Below are 17,520 nucleotides of genomic sequence, written 5' to 3' on the forward strand. Positions count from 1 at the left end.
AGTTCCAGTAATGAAAATATTAAAATGCAGCTAAAGACATATTATGATGATCAGAATAAACAGCTCACCTCTCATATCTTCTGGTCCGAATCGTCCATCCTTCTATCTCATAGACGCTATGCAGTACACTACATACCAAAGAGAATTAACGTTTTTTCTCATGAGTCTTTTAGTCCGAGTCGTTCGTTCTTTTAAATTGATTGCACTGCATCATGTCTACGGGAGTCGCGTGAGACAAAAAAAAACAAACGATACGGACCAAAAGACTTACAGGATGAACTGCTCAATTCTGTTTCTTGTGTATTGCACTGCATCGCGTCTATAGCAGTCATGTGACAAAAGAAAGAACTAGACTTCAAACTAGAAGACTCTCTGAGACTACTCGTTCTTCTGGGTCACGTTAAAGACTCGTTTAAAAAAAATTAATTGTTTATGAACGGCCTTCAAAACTGTACTTTTGAGTGCATTTAGTAACAGCCATTATAGTTGTCCAGGTATGTAAATGGAATAAAATTTAGGTGGAATAAGGCTGCCTTATGAACATTATTCCTTTTAGTTAGCAAGGTTAAAGCAAGCTAAATTTAAAGCTAGCTAGTTGAAATTCTTTGGGTTTGTTTAGGATAATGATAAAACTGGGTTGGGGCATTGCTAAGCTGATTTATGAAACAAATTGAAATACTAAGGGACAAAAAGAAAAATATAATAAAATAGAAAATATGCTAGTTGATAAGCGCTTGTCTGTCAGTGTGAATTTTCCCCACAGAAGTGTTCAACAGATTTTGCAAGGATCTAATTAAACGTTTTGTCAATTTTTGGCAATTTAACCAAAAAAAAAATGTTTATACAATGTATAGCTACTGTAATATCGCAACACTGACCATGTGTTTAAACATTTAAGATATCTGTATGATGGTGCTGTATGTAGTTAAAGTATACAGTCATGACTAAATTGTTAGTTGCATCATATCATCTTCAGCTCAATGCATTAGCTATGCTTAACGCTGTCACTCTTGCATCCTGATTCCCGCTAAGGAGCACGACATCATTTCCTTGCACCTGTTCCCTGACAAGAACAAGACCCCACTCGACCCGTCATGTCGCTTCATCAACTGAAAGCCCTGACATTGTGTTTTCGCTAACTATGCAAAGCAACACGGTAAATAGGCTAATGCTTGATTAGTCTAAGACGACAGTTGATGTGTTTCATAATGGCTCACACACACACATTCATTCATTTGCTGCAGAAAAGGTGGTCAGTTTTTTTTAGCTTTTTCCTTTCTTACTTGAAAAAAATACTATATCATTTATCCCAATCTACAGGTGTTCATCAACAAAAAATATTAGCCTGCTTTCATCTAAACAGAGCCACACGTAACAGCTGTATACCAGGGATGGTGAAATTGTGAGTTATGTTGAGAAAGCCACTTTTTTTCGATATGAGTCACAGAGAGCTAGACGGGAGAGAGTGAGAGCAGATGAGGGTCTCAGAATGCACAAAAGTGTGCACTGATCTGCTTTTAAAAAAGAGGCAGTGAGACTGAAAAGGACAAAGTGTGATGTGTGGCGAGACACGGAGATCAGGGCCGCAGAGACGACGCAAGATTGCAAATAGGGGTGACAATCTAATATGCAGCAACAGAAATCATATACAAAGTGTTGCTTTTTTTCCCTTCTCATTACCCCAGTTGTATTATATTTGTCCGTTTGCCTCTCATTATTTCTGCATTCACTCCCCCCCCCCCCCCTTTTTTTTTCGATATTTCTCTCTTGTCCTCTCTCATGTCTCTCTGAGGGTCAGGATAATGACGCACACACTCCAGCGTGTGACTCAGCCTGAGCTTTTGATTAGGGCATGCTCGTTATCGCTACGGATAAGGATAACAGGGTAATAAAAAAGAGCATAATAAAAAGAAGCAGGAGTACTAATCACTCGGACAAGGACCGCCGCGTCTCTGTCAGCATCAGAACAAGGTTATTAACTTCAAATCGAGCCGTGACACCCATCATGCCTTTCATCACAAAAAAAAAAAAAACACCACCACCAACTTTGCTATCAAAGAGATGGCAAATTTATTTATTTATTTATTTATTTATTTTTTATTTATTTTTTTTTAGCTGTTTTAGCGTTCTCCCTGTTCTGTTTTCCTTATTCAGTTTTGTCCTGAGCTGCTTTGGGGAAATGTTATGCTAACCATGCTTTTTTTTGCAGTCTCGAAACTTTCCACTTTCCTACCCTTTTTGTGTTTCAGTGCCCATTCATTCCACTTTGCCTGTGGCACTAGGCAAGAAGGATTACTTCTGAATTCAATGACATTTCACTGGTTCCAGTTCTCAGCAAGGCGAGATTAACAATAAGCTAATGGAGCTTTTTGGGTGCAATTCAAATCCCTCAAAAGGACGTGTGTGTGTGTGCGCGCGCGCGCATGTTTGTGTATGAGGGAAAGTGAGAGCCGGTTGCATAAGATATGTATTAAACATAGTATTGATATATATGTTTTATATGTTAAATCGGGAAGTGTCATATAGCAGTGGATATGATGAGATTATGATATTATTAGAACCTTATGTTATGATTTTAACTGCCCTTATGCCTGTGCTAGCAGTATGATAGACTTTTCCAGGACCTTGGCTGGGATGAAGCAGACCTCATGAATGGCCTCCAGATATCACCCCATGTGATTTTTTTTTTTCTCCTGTGGGGCTTCAGGAGGTTCTCAGCAAACGACTTTCTTTATAACCCTGTGCATTCCATCCCTGGCCGTTTGAGGGAACTGGTTGATGCCACTGGTCCTATGGAATAAAGGACATGTACAATTTGTTTCAATAAATTTGTTTTATGGACTTTATTACTATTTTTTTAATCCCTAGTTACTTTTCACCCACTCTGTGTGTGTACTGTATATATAAAACAACTTAAGGAAGAAATAATTTCTTAACCCTTTTTGAAGAATGAATTCATCACCTGCTCCTTAACTGGTTTACTACAGTGGCATTAAAGCTTTTTCTCTGGCAGACCGTAAATCTGGGATTGCTGGTAATTAAATAACAAAAAAAAAATTGTCTATTATGAAAATGCATTTTACTATACATACCTGGTTTAAAATGTTGAATAGCCGCTTAAAGGCTATTATCAGTAAATGGCCAAAAGTATGTGGACACCTGAATATCAAACCCACAAGCACCTATTTCAAATATATGGGCAGTAACACAGAGTTGATCTTCTCTTTTACCGTTATAATAATCTCAGATTTCATCTGAAGGCTTTTCCCCCAATTTTAAAGTGTGATTGTTCTGGATTTTCTTAGTTTCGCTCACTTTTTGCACAAGGGTATTGTCACACTGGAAAATGTTTGCGTTCCTTAGTTTAAGTGAAACAGAAATTGAAATCTCAGAGCACATAAAGACATTCTAGACAATTGTATGGCTCTATCTTTGTGGCAACACCTTGAGGAAGAGCCACCTGTGAATGTGATGGCCAGGTGTCCACATGATTTTGGCTACATGTTCTGTATTTTCTGTTGCACTGTTTCTATACTGTAGGTTTACGAGCAGGTGTTAAAAGAAAAAAACTCAGACGTACACAAAAAACAAACAAACAAAAAAACAAAACTTGACATTATTTAAGCCTGAACTGTGCTGGTTAATTTCAGTAATCTTAAGGAGCCATTTAAGTTTAGAATTCACGCAGTACAAGGCTGAATAAGGGTCATTTTTTAGAGAAGTGACTATTGGCTTATGCTTGAATTTAAGGCTCCAGCCTTCAATACAGCCCGAAGGTAGTAACAAAGATACAGAGAGAAAAAAAAAAAAAGATAAATGTGCGGCTTAGTTTAATATAATGAATCCTATATAATACAAATATAATACAAATCGCCATAGTAATTGCGAAGGTTTTGTGAAACAAGTTATACAGTCATGTGATAAACTTTCTAAATTTAAAAACCCAACACAATCCATTTTTTAAACATACTCGTTTACTTTAGCTTAAGTTGTATTATTGATAATATTTACAATTAGGTTACGTCCATTTTTCTAAGTGCTCAAATTATTTCTACTTGTAAGCAATTTTACATTGCGCTTTGCACCTGCATGTGTTGCTACGGGTCAGCGTGAGAAGTGTAGCTGCCAGAGGCTCAGCGTGCAGCGTTACCTGTGTGTGTGTGTGTGTGTGTGTGTGTGTGTGTGTAGCTGTGAGTGTATGAATACATTAGAGCATGACAGATGGCAATTGTGATTGGTCGCACTCAAGCAGAACACACACAGCTTAGCGTACCTGAAACTTATGCATGACAGCACACAATCTGAAACACACATATTCACAGCCTCCCCCATATTCTCAATGTCTTTTCCCTGCAGCAGACACGTGCGAGAAAACGTGCTGCCTTAGACAACCTCGTTTCTTGCTTCTTTTTTGTGTTTTTGCCCCCGTCATGTCAAGGCAGTCTGAGAAGTCGGTGCTCAGAAATTCCGCAGGGAGGCGATTTTGCAGAAAACCAAGCGCACGTCTAAGAAGTGCATACTGACAGAGATAGAGAAGGAGCCAAGGTTGGGGGTACAAATGCGGAAAAGCTCGAAACACTCATCATGAAGTCAGTTTGAACAAGTTTCCCAACTGACGCCATGTTGGTTAAAACCCCCAGGCTGCTGTTTTGAGGTATTTTCACACTGCTGGCTGTTTGAATGCGAAGTTGGTTGTGCTTCAGCATCTGATCAATGGCGTGCCGTATGCCTTTCGGATCTCTGACAAGTGCTGCAAAACACCGGAAAGTTATTTCCATAAATGGCTGACTTTGACAGGAATATGACTTCACTAGAGAAGCACACGTAAGCTCTTGTGGAGGAAGCACAGACGAGCTGCTTAGCCAAATTTAGCATTCGCATGATTGGAGTGGTTTTTTAGGGCACACCTGTGCCAAACACCATTAAACTTTCTGAGCTGGTTGTGAATACAAAATTAAGCAGAAATCATGGCATTGGGGCAATTTGGGGCGAAAGTTGCCTACTATTCTGTTCTAAATTAATGTTGATTGTTTTGATTTTTTTAAATGATATTGCACATGAAAGATGAAGAGAAGGTATTCATTTAATAATGTATTTAAATGTACAGTATGGAAACAGTATTTAACAAAAGAAAAGTTTTGCCCCCCAAAAAAGACATTCATTCCAAAGACCCCTGTTGCTTCGCAAAACACCCAACAAGAGATGTGTTGTGTGTATGTGTGTGTGTAAGAAGCTTTATGCATGTAGGTGGAAAGCACCTAGTGAGTAAGAAAGAAAATGATACTGTTGTATTTTCCATGGATGCACAGACACACACACACACACACACACACACAAGCTATTACGTTGCAGGCGGTTGCTTGTTTTTCGTATGAGCAGTACTCTCATTAGTCTGTTCCACCTGAATCTTCTGGATCAATCTGGGTCTTCTGCTGCCAGAGTTTGGGTGTGTGTGCTTGTGTGTGTTTGGGGCTGGGTGGGTTGGTTGGTTGGTTGGTTGAAATTTGTTGCCAGGATTGCTTCTCCTTAACTACAGAGAAGCTCTGTGAGAGACAGACCGAGGCTTTCGTCTCCTCTTATTATCAGAACAGCATCTCCCAGGAGGGATATTCTGTTCATGTGTGTGTGCATGCATGTGTGCGCGTGTGTCGGTGAATTCAGTGCCTCGGAACACTGAAACCTTTAGATGGGCAAGGTGTAGAGCAAGATGCATTATGACAGGTTGTGGCTAAGGGAATGGCAAGTCACTATTTATTCTTGCTTCACATCGTTTATTAAATGGAAGGTTTTTCAGCAGGAAGATCAACGAGGTGAAAAACAAGGTCAAAGAGAAAAAAAATGATGCAGAAGATTCGAGTTTAAAGTGGTACAGTGGGGTGTACCCCGCCTCCATGACTGAAAGCTGTCCTGTGATGCATGAGTAGCAATTACACAAGGAGCAGTGAATGACTAAGTAATTATGTGAATGCATGATTGCCGCCTTACAACTGGTGGAAAACAAACAAACAAAAAAATTGTTTTATAACACCTCAAAAATGTAGGAATTTTGGAAGCTTCCTGAAGTCCGCAGTTTCCTTGACCAAACCTCAAAGTAAGGTAACTGCCACAGTTTGCAACACTATCCATCCAATATACTGTATTCCTTTTGTTTATCCATTTTCAGTTTACTGTGATTAGGGTTGTGCTGGATCTGCAGTGTATCCCAGGAGGTAGGATAGGAATACACTCTAAACTGAGTTCCTATCCATAGGATGGCAATTTACAGTTGCCAGCAGGTCTGTTTTTGGAAATGGAAGAAAACCAGCCATAAGAAATTTTACCATGGTACAGTATATAGTACCATAGTAGTTCGATGGTACCTGTACTCTGGTATATAGTACTGTGGCATTTTTGACAGTTCCATGGTACATACTGTATTTAATGATATACTACATACTGTAAACCACACTTTGGTACATGGATCTACCAAGGTACAATATTTGGTACAAAAGTTAATTTACTATATTATGGTACACAGTTCTGGACATTCAAGAATGGTAATATTTATATTGAACAGTACCATTGTATGTATTGTATGTAACATTAATCAGTTACCATAGGGTACAGTATGTTGAACCTCTTAATAATACTTTAAATACACTAGCATACACTATCTGTATTACACCATACCAGTAGTATGTACTATGGTTCCTAATATGGTACAGTACTGTATGTACAAACATACTTTGGTAGAACCCTGCTGAACTAATATGGTGGTACATACAATAGTACTAAAATAGTACCCATTAAAGTGCAATAGTACCTACCCTACTGTATGTTACCATGATGCCTACCACCATGTAATGTATATTGAAGTACCATGGTAATTTAATAGTAGTTCTTGCAACATTTCTTATGAGCATCAAACCTGGAGAAAAGCCACATGGAATGTACAGTGGGTATGGAAAGTACTCAGACCCCTTAAATTTTTCACTCTTTGTTATATTGCAGCCATTTGCTAAAATCATTTAAGTTCATTTTTTTCCTCATTAATGTACACACAGCACCCCATATTGACAGAAAAACACAGAATTGTTGACATTTTTGCAGATTTATTAAAAAAGAAAAACTGAAATATCGCATGGTCCTAACTATTCAGACCCTTTGCTCAGTATTTAGTAGAAGTACCCTTTTAATCTTATACCACCATGAGCCTTTTTGGGAAATATGCAACCAGTTTTTTACACCTGGATTTGGGGATCCTCTGCCATACCTCCTTGCAGATCCTCTCCAGTTCTGTCAGGTTGGATGGTAAACGTTGGTGGACAGCCATTTTTAGGTTTCCTTAGAGATGCTCAATTGGGTTTAAGTCAGGGCTCTGGCTGGGCCATTCAGGAACAGTCACAGAGTTGTTGTGACGCCAACACAAGTTATTTTAGCTGTGTGCTTAGGGCCATTGTCTTCTTGGAAGGTAAACCTTCGGCCCAGTCTGAGGTCCTGAGCACTCTGGAGAAGGTTTTTGTCCAGGATTTTCCTGTACTTGGATTCATCCTTCATATTTCCCTCGATTGCAACCAGTCGTCCTGTCCCTGCAGCTAAAAAACACACCCACAGCATGATGCTGCCACCACCATGCTTCACTGTTGGGGCTGTATTGGACAGGTGATGAGCAGTGCCTGGTTTTCTCCACATATACCGCTTAGAATTAGACCAGAGAATCTTATTTCTCACCATCTTGGAGTCCTTTGGGTGTTTTTTAATGTGTCTTGCACTGAGGAGAAGCTTCTGTCGGGCCACTCTGCCATAAAGCCCCGACTGGTGGAGGGCTGCAGTGATGATTGACTTTGGTTGACAGTTCCTTTGACCTCATGATTTTCATTTGCTCTGACATGCATTGTAAGCTGTAAGATCTTATTAAATAATTATTTTGATTGTGTAAAGTTGCTTTGCGACAATGACAATTGTTAAAAGCGTTATACAAATAGAATTGAATTGAATTGAATATAGACAGGTGTGTGGCTCTCCTAATCAATGTTAATCAGTTGTCCAAATTAAATAAAGGTGTAGAACCATCTCAAGGATGATCAGAAGAAATGAACAGCACCTGATAAAAAATATATGAGTGTTACAGGAAAGGGTCTGAATAATTAGGCACACTTTTTGTAAGTCGCTCTGGATAGGAGCGTCTGCCAAACGCCTAAATGTAAATGTAATGTAAATGATATTTTAGATTTTCCTTTTAATAAATCTGCAAAAATGCCAACATTTCTGTGTTTTTCTGTCAATATGTGGTGCTGTGTGTACATTAATGAAGAAAAAAATGAACTTAAATAATTTTAGCAAATGGCTGCAATATAACAAAGGATTAATAATTTAAGGGGGTCTGAATACTTTCCGTACCCACTGTACATAGAAAGTCCAGACACAAAAAAGTAGTTCAAACTAAGGACCCTGAAGCTTAAAACACAGTCTGGATTCACTGTACAAATATAATGTTTTGTCTTCTGGTTAGTTTTTCCACTAAACCTTGTTATTATAATTTAAGGATTCGATTCCCTTCAGCCGCAAGAGTGTTACGAGGTCAGACTATAATGTTGACCAATTAGTTCTAGCTTGCTTTGATTCATCCGCAGTTGTACAGTATCATTAGGCTGACGTTCAGGTTCTGTTAAGCTCTGTCATGTTCTTGGACTCCAGTGGTAAATCTTGACCTGGAAACCTAAATTCAGCTGGGAACACAGAAGAATTACTGAGCTCTCTAAATATTTTCTATACCAGCACAAGTTAACATATGTGTCAGCTGGAGACAGCAGGATTGCCTGTTTATAAAGAGTAAATAGAGCAAGTACATGGAGATAGTGAAAGAAAGTATTTGCGAAGTGTATAGCGTAATAAGGTTAAACCCGACTGATTCATTTGTTCTTTTTCAGGAAGTGGTTTATCCTGCTTAGGGTTGAGGTGGATCAAGAGTCTGTCCTGGAAAGGTTGGGTTCGAGGCACTGGATTGCCTTTGAGACAGACGCAAAGTTTATTCCACTATTTGGTTGTGTGCCGATAAACAATACTTTGTGTCCTTAATAATTGCTTTTAAGTCATTCCAGGTTGCCTCTGAACTGTCCATGTTGATTTGTTCATGGCTAGCAGTAGCACATAGTTCCTCAAAGACATTTAATGCCATCTAGCAATAAACTTTCAGCCTGTAGTTCATGCTGTGTCACAGGGCACTCAAATGAAAGAGCTTTTTGCCCTCTTTCGCATACACAAACCTATAGACACTCATGATTGGCTGGTGTCACAGTGATTGACAATTGAGAGCGAGTATGCACATTTTTTCTTCATTGGCTTCTGGGCTGTGGATGGCAGTGCCATTAACAGGATTTTAAAAAATGAACTGCTACTCCAGCATTAGCCTTAACTTTATAGTTAAGGCTAATGCTGATACTGATAGCTGTGGCTTAATATTGAAGACCAGGGTGAAAATTAGAAGCTACTAAATTTGGGGTAAAAAGTTAATAAAATGTGATAATTAGTCTGTCTAAGTTGCACCTCGAGAGATTCCCTAACTTGGAGTTGCTCTGGTGTTCTGGAGAGGAGAGCTGAGAGTAAATCCCTCAGCTCCTGCATCAGCATAATGCTTTGTCATGCCTCCCTTTCTGCACGCAAAGTGAGAGGATGGAAAAAAGGTGGAGCTCAATCCCTCCAGCGAATAAAAAAATAACCTTCACCGTGCCTCTTTTTGTGTTTTCCACCTCAATTTGGTTAGACGAACGCTCTCACTCGTTCTCGCTCGGAAGCCGCTGGCGACTGTGCATAATGTTTTCAAACGGCACGGAAAGAAATAATATTTTAGTCAGGTTTAGAAAAAATAAGTAGGGGTTGGTGGATGGAACAGAGATGGAATTCTGAAAGTGTGATGAGGATTTAGCAATCAGTGAAGAAATTATGATGTTGATATTATTCTGAGAGCTATGAAGCCAAAGAAGGAGAAGGAGGAGAAGAAAGAAGTAGAAGGAGGACATGTAAATGTTAATGAAATACAGTGGGGTTTTTTTGTTGTTAAAATAAGCCTATTTATAAATCATTTGTATAATATATGTAACATTTTCTATGTGTCTTTTTTTCTTTTCACTTTTTTCTTTCCTGCACCGCTGTCACTCTGTCTGCCTCTTTATCTATCTTTCCCTGCCCACCCTTGTTCCATCTGTTCATCCGTTCACTCTTCCTATTAATTTTATCCTAACCATCGTTTCCTCATTCTCCCTCATTCTCTTGACTGCCTTTCCTTCCTATCATTTCGAATCTCCCACAATCCTTCCTCCCGCACCTTGTCTTTTTCTCAATCTCTGTTTTTCACCACCTCCCGCTCCTTTGTCACACATTTTTTCCTTCCTCCCTCAATCTCTCCCTCCCACAATCTCTCTCTCTCGCTTTCTCGCTCTCTCGCTCTCTCGCTCTCCCTGTCTCCAGGTGCCTTGCAGATTGAGCGGACCGAGGAGACAGACCAGGGGAAATATGAGTGTGTAGCGTCAAACTCGCAAGGAGTGCGCTACTCCTCCCCGGCCAATCTTTATGTGAGAGGTACGGATTACAGTAGGTACCCCATAGGTCATCCACTTTCATTTAAGGATAAGCAGGAGAGCTGTCCTTTTTTCCCCCTAAAAAAAAAATGAAAGGAAATATTTATGTATACAGTAATGTATGGTGAATGGTGCATTTTATTTATGTTGCTGCGAAAAATACTGACATGCATAAAACAGGTAAATGTTATATGTCATATACAGTACAGTGTAAATAAATAAATAGGACAGTACATAAAGAAAGAAATGCTTACATTTAATTTAACCTGCAACCTAATATTTAATTATTGTAGTTCTCATTTTCTGAGCACAGGCTTATTGTTTATCGCTGTCAATTCCCAATCTGATGCTTAAATCATTAAAAGAAGCTAATTTATGAGAAATGAATTGGGTTTGTTGGCCTGTAATTGCTGCGCTAAACTTAATTAGTGATATTTGCTGTTGGGCTAAACACTGTGAGCTGTTTGAGGCGTAACAGTGCAGAAAGTGCTTCTGTTAATTTAACAGAGAGAGGGGAAACGGTGAGTGCGTATTTGGCTAAGTAGAGGGTGAACGTGGCAGCGCGGTGCACAGCCTGTCATGGAAGATTAGCACCGCTCATGTTTCTTAAAGCCTTTATCCATGTGGGTTACAGTGAAACACATGCAAAGTCCAATCAGCAGACACACAAGCATAGAAACAAGCTTCATTAAAATTTTATTTTAAGTTCTGAGTTACCAAGATTCCCTGGTAAAAACCTTCAATAATCCAAGACTAAGATTTATATTTGCCCATAAATCCAATCTACGTGACCTAATTGGTGATGTATTTCGGTCGCAATTGGTGCAAATACAAGCCTGCTGTGGTATGAATTTTAAAGATTGTTAGCAAACTGAAATGTGTAAAAATGTCTTTGTTAATTAATCGTTATTCCCAATTTTGTTGGAGTGTTCTTCATTTTCTGTCACATCTTTAAATTTAGGTAATTAACATACCTTTTTTCCCTTTTTTATCTATCCAGTGTTAATGGTATTAAATCTACATATGACATTCATATATTAAATTAAATTTAAACAATTCAATGACCTTTAAATTAATGGATTTTTTAAAACTTAAAAAAAAAAAAAAGATAAAATAGGTAGTGTTTTCTTTGCCAAATCACAAGGTTGGCACAATACTACTTTTTCTTTTTACTCATACCGAAATATTTAGTAGCAGATACTATTCACTAAAAAACTAACTAAAAAACTAACTAAAAAAAACAAAACAAATAAGCTTTAGTTTATTTTTTTTATAAAACATTAGTAGCATTACAGTACATACAAAACTATTTCTTTATATGTGTCAAATCACATATAAAGAACAATTAATACACCATCCAGCAGTTGTGTTTGTGGTATTTTAAGTATACAAGTGTAATATAAAAATATAGCCAGCTAAACTTTGATTGAGGCAAGGTCCTTTACTGTGAAACATTAACACACACATGATAGTATGAAAGCAGAACTCACATTTGTTTTGTTAAATAGTTCACTGTTTGTAGTTTCTAAATGTTTCTCAAATATTTCATGCCATACATGTTCCAAGTATACCGATCAAATTAATTTTTTTTCTCTCTGATACCCAAGCCATTATTTTGTTCTGGTATTGATCCAAGCCATCAGAATGGTGCTATTACTCTTTCTGACCTAAACTCGCTCTTTTTTAGACAAGTCTCTGGTATACTTCAATACACTTTAGTATAATTTCTTCCCTTTGCCTTTGCTTAACTTTTTTCCCTTTATTTTTTTTTTAAGAAACTGTTTGTATTTTATTGCCTACTTTCATGTCCTTTTTAAACCCCTGCCTGTGCCCCTGCTACATTTCTGTTTTGTCATTTGCCTCTCTTTAGGTGACTTACTCTCTCAGAATAGCTCTATACAGTATGATGGTGTATTATGATGCACCACTGCTGTTGAACATCCCATCTAGATCCATACACTATCCATCTGAGCAAAATCTGATAAATTCATATGAACAGTTTAACAACAAAGCACCTCCATTGTTGCAGTTTTGAGACCTTTTTTTTTTTAAGAAACAAGAATGATTGCAAATGGATGGAAAATATTTAGTGCAGGTTTTCTTTGAGTCACAAGGGTGTTAAAAAAACAGTGCCAAAATATTGTTATAATTGTTTAATCTATAACTGAACCTCCTCTAGTCCAGTCACAATTAATAAACCATAAACCAAAGTATACAAGTGTAATATGAAACTTTGATTGAGACAAACAGCATGCATTGGCAGGGAATTAGATCAAGGAAAATTTTGTTGCAGACAAAATCTATCAATTACAAATATTGTTGAAGTTCATGGGAATAAATAATACAGAAACTTCAGTACACCAAATTTACATGTCTTCAAAGTTTAACAGTATATTTTTAGGAAAGTAAAAGTTAAGTGCTGATGTCCAAAATAAGGTTAAATAGTCCTTTTTAAATTAAACAATTTTGTTTTAGACAACCTTGTGTGTCAAAGAATAATAATTAGCGAAAACGAGTACAAGTCCAATAATGGCATTTGTCACGTTTTGCTGTCAAACTGTTCATTCTGTATATTAAGCAGACAGTAAGATGTAATGTTTCGTGAAAAGCTAAAATAACTTGATGTTTTTTGCATGATTAATACTAACTATGCTAACTAATAACTCTAATAACTTGGCCTTATTGTTTTATATTTATGTCCTTCTTTGTTTCTAACTAATCATAATTACTGACTTGTTCTGGATATCCTTAATGCTAAGCATGAATTTAATAAATATTATGGTGTAATACATGTGCCTTAAAACTGTCTCTAAAAATAAGATTCTTTGCATTGTGACTTAGTGTCCTTGGTTTGCTTTTTATATTTTCTTTTCATTTCTTTTTTCTCAACAAAGGTCAATTTTTGTTTACTGTCAGAGCAGAGCAAGACCTTAAAAGCCAGGGCTGTTATATTTTCATATTACTGCCACAAAAATGTACTAAAATAAGTACTGGTTGTTATTGGTTTAGATGTAATGATAAAATGCTTTTAAAGAATCTAAAAGAAAATGACTTGAGAGAAACAGGTAAGCAGTGAGATGGTCGGAGGAGGACAGGAATGTGGCAGGTTGAAAGTCGATTTGCGGTGGCCTTTTTTACTCTCTTTCTGTGTTTTCCTGGTTTTCTTCTCGGCTCCTCATGTCATTGTGTTCTGCATCAACCCCCCTTACACCCCTCAGAGCTGCGAGAAGGTTGGTGTGTTTTTGGTTCTTTTCTCTCTTTTTTGGCTTTTTTTTACGTTCTCATTCGGACAAAATTAAACAAGACATAAAGACTATAGGAAAATATTAAGCACTAGATATTTGATAGTGTTACCAATGCCAGATCATGTGTCTCAAATACAAACAAATCTGATAAATATATCCGCCTGTATTTACATAGGGTTTTGTTAACCTCTTGCATTGCATTGTGGGATATTTTTCTTGTTTGCAAAAGCCCTTCCTATCAGAAGACCTCCTTTTGCCATTCTCTCTCTTTCTCTCTCTCTCTTTCTCTCTCGCTGCACGCATTGCCATGGAAACCCAGCAATTGGAAATATTCCGAAGTTTGTGCATGATGGGAGAATGTGCGAATGCTTGCATGCCTGAACAGAAGAAGCTTATTGATGAGTGTCTTTGAGTGTCATCTCGTTGCTTCACGCTGTCCATGACATGTCTCTGCACTTCTATAATGCCATGTTATTTTTGGAGCTTGTGTCGTGTCTCGTCTGCTCGTGCAAATTTTTTGCTGTTTTTCAGTCCATTTATATCATTGGGCTTGCTTGTCTGTGCGTGTTGCTTGGCTTTTTGTGTGTTCTCGTGGTTTGAGTATGAGTGTGTGTGGCTTACTAATTATTAACACTCAGTTGTATGATATTTTTCATACTAATATAGATCCATATAATTGGATTTGGTCGGTTGATCAAGAGAAATCCCATATGGTCATATGACGCATGTCTCATGGCTACTTGTATAAGTATTATTATTGCACGAACAGCGCTTTAAACATCAACCTTCAGTTTTAGGCCATTTATAGTTTTAGGAAATTCAAAGTGCCTACTGTAAGAGGCATAAGAATATTCATAAACATGAAACACCAGCACATGCTTAGGATGTTGTTGCATGAATAGAGGGGCAAATATTTGTAGAAATTAAAAAAATTTTTTTTTTAGAAAATTATGTAAAAAAACATATTGTAGAAATGTGACATAAAAGTGCACCCAGCTGTTTTTATAATGTTTTCATTTCTGCATATCGCTCTCAGTTATAAATAATTTTTACATATTCTCTGTTACTGAACACAGGTTACAAGTATTTAGAATTTTGCTCTCTTTGGTAGTACGGTTGTGTTGCTCATGACTATGACTGCACACATTCACATTAAATTCAAGGCCTGTCCCCAACCTTAAAATACAATCTTAGTAGTATGCCTTAACAGCATTGCTGTTATTATGTGCAGTAATATGAAGTTTGGTCTTGCCGCCCAATGTGCCTGTTATAATAAAAGTGATATGAGTGATATGAATAAAATTCACATTGTTGTGAATTCATCAGACTTTAATAAAGCAAAACCTGTCAAGAATACTAAGTTAGTCAGCTATGATATAAGGCAAGAAGGGTTGTCTTGCTTTAACCACTGAATGCACTGGACAGAATTTAGTGGCTTTTAATTTTTTTAAACCACAATGTAGCAGCTAATTAATCTACAGTGTACAGATAAACCACAGTGTAGAAAATGAAAAATGTAGAAAAGGTAAATGTGAAGACCACCTGGACTAAAAAATGTTAAAAAAAAAACAGCTAGCTAGTATACATTGTAGAGAACAATTAGCTAAAGCACAGTGTAAAGAACAGCTACTGCAGCAGTAGCTATATACATTGTAGATAATAATATAGCTGGCTAAACAACTAGCTAAATAACAGTGTTGAGAATAGAGTAGCTATTTAAAATACAGTGTAGAGAACAAATGACCAAGCTAAATTGTACAACATTGTAAACATCTAGCTAAAGTACAGTGTAAAGATCATCTAGTTAAACTACAATGTAGAGAGCAGCTAGCTAAATCACAGTGAAGAGAATAGCTAGCTAAACAACTAGCTACACTACAGTGTATCAAACAGCTAACTAAAGCAGTATAAAGACCAGCTAACTACAATACAGTGGAATAAACAGCTAGATAAGTTACTGTGTAAAGAACAGCTAGTTAAACTATAGTGAAGAGAAAACTATCTGTGTAGAGCAGAACTAGCTAAAACTTAGAGCTAGCTAAAACACATGGTAGCAAGCAGCTAGCTAAACTATAGTCTACTACAAACTAACAGCTAGCTAAATGATTGTACAGAGAACAGCTACAGTAGCTAACCCAGAATGTAGAGAACAGCCATCTAAATGATTGTGTAAAGAACTATATTGAAACTACAGTGTAAAGCACAGCTAGTAAAACAAAAAATAGAAAACATCAAGTTTAACAACAGAGTAAAGAATATTTAAACCAACAGCTTAAAGAACAGCTAGTTTAACCGTGGTGTAAAGTACAGTTAGAAGTACAGTTAGCTAAACTACAGGGTAGAAAACTCTCTTTTTTTTTTTTTTTATTAACTTTCAGAATCACTAATGGTATTGATATACTAAGCACATATAATTATGAAGTGTACAACATACAGTTGTAGTGGTAAGAGATGTGTAAAACATTAATCAACATTTCATGAACTGTATTAGTATATAGTAACCTGGTAATAGGGTAATATAATGTAGCTGTAGTGTATAAATTAATATGATGTTATTGGGGTCAAATGAATTAGATAGAAATAAGAAAATCACCGCAAGGCACTGGTGAGAGGATTTAATTTCCTGATTCATAGCTAAATTTCCTACATTTATAACAGGATATGTGTTAAAGCAAATCAAACATATTGATTCATGACTTTTTGGTACCTTGTTGAATCCAGCTGAATTATTATAGTCTAAATGCTTATTAAGAAATCCGTCTGAAGTAAACCTGTTCATCATGTTAGTTTGCAGTGGCTGTAATCTACAGTAATAGCTAAAGTTGGCAACAACTTTCATAATCTTATGCTGGCTAATCTGACACATTAATCTCCTGATGCTGAAAGGGTTCTGACAAATTATGCTAATGTAAGTCTCTAGGAGTGAGGAATATTCCAAAAACGTGTCATCACTGCAAGCGACCGCCTCTTAAAAAGTTCTCACCTTGAGTATGCATTATGAAATAGGATTACTATGCTTTCAGCAAGGATTAAGATATCAATAGGGATTATAACCTTTGAAAGCTGCTGAAAAAACTTAAATCCTAGCTAGAATATCTTATTTTATTTTAGTTCTTTGTTACTTCTTCATTTCTGTATGAGATGACCTCAGGACTTTGTTGGCTCACAGTTGGGACATGTTTATAATTGGGTTGTGGTTCTGAGTGTTCCTTTTTGTAGAGCATGCTCGGACATGTTCATTCTTTTTTTAAATATATATTTTTCAAAGAAAAACAAGCTTTTAACTTTTTTATTGTCACAGTGTTCATCACAGTGTTAACATATAGAGAATAAGACAGTGCTTCAAAGCAATTTACATATTTGTTTTAATAAATTTTAATAAAGTATTTTATTGTTGCTGTAGTAACAACTCGCATATAGGGACTAGTATCACTAAACATGCTAAATCTAATACCAAATTAGTAAAAAAAATTATATAATAACAATGAATCATCATTTAAACTAAAGATGTTATTCAACAAATATAGAATATATATATATATATATATATATATATATATATACACATATAGGGGTAAAACATTTTTATAATAATAATAACAATAAATAATCATTTAAACTAAAGATGTTATTTAACAAATATAAAAAAGGGGTGACGATGCTATTTTTAAGAAAATAAAGATAGGCTAGCGAAGTAATGTCTTCTGTTAATTTTACAC

The 17,520-nt window shown here is 36.7% G+C and overlaps 1 protein-coding gene across 5 annotated transcripts in view; it reads left to right on the forward strand.

The window, feature by feature from the left end:
* LOC128512848 (receptor-type tyrosine-protein phosphatase S-like) overlaps positions 1-17,520 on the forward strand; it is a 144,587-nt gene that overhangs the window by 65,157 nt on the left and 61,910 nt on the right. For all 5 annotated transcript variants that reach the window (XM_053486304.1, XM_053486306.1, XM_053486307.1 and 2 more), the window contains one exon: positions 10,447-10,557. In XM_053486304.1, the coding sequence (XP_053342279.1) occupies positions 10,447-10,557 (111 nt within the window). The remainder of the gene's footprint in view (positions 1-10,446; positions 10,558-17,520) is intronic.

This window comes from Clarias gariepinus, chromosome 25 (genome assembly GCF_024256425.1).
Source record: "Clarias gariepinus isolate MV-2021 ecotype Netherlands chromosome 25, CGAR_prim_01v2, whole genome shotgun sequence".
Lineage (NCBI taxonomy): Eukaryota > Metazoa > Chordata > Actinopteri > Siluriformes > Clariidae > Clarias > Clarias gariepinus.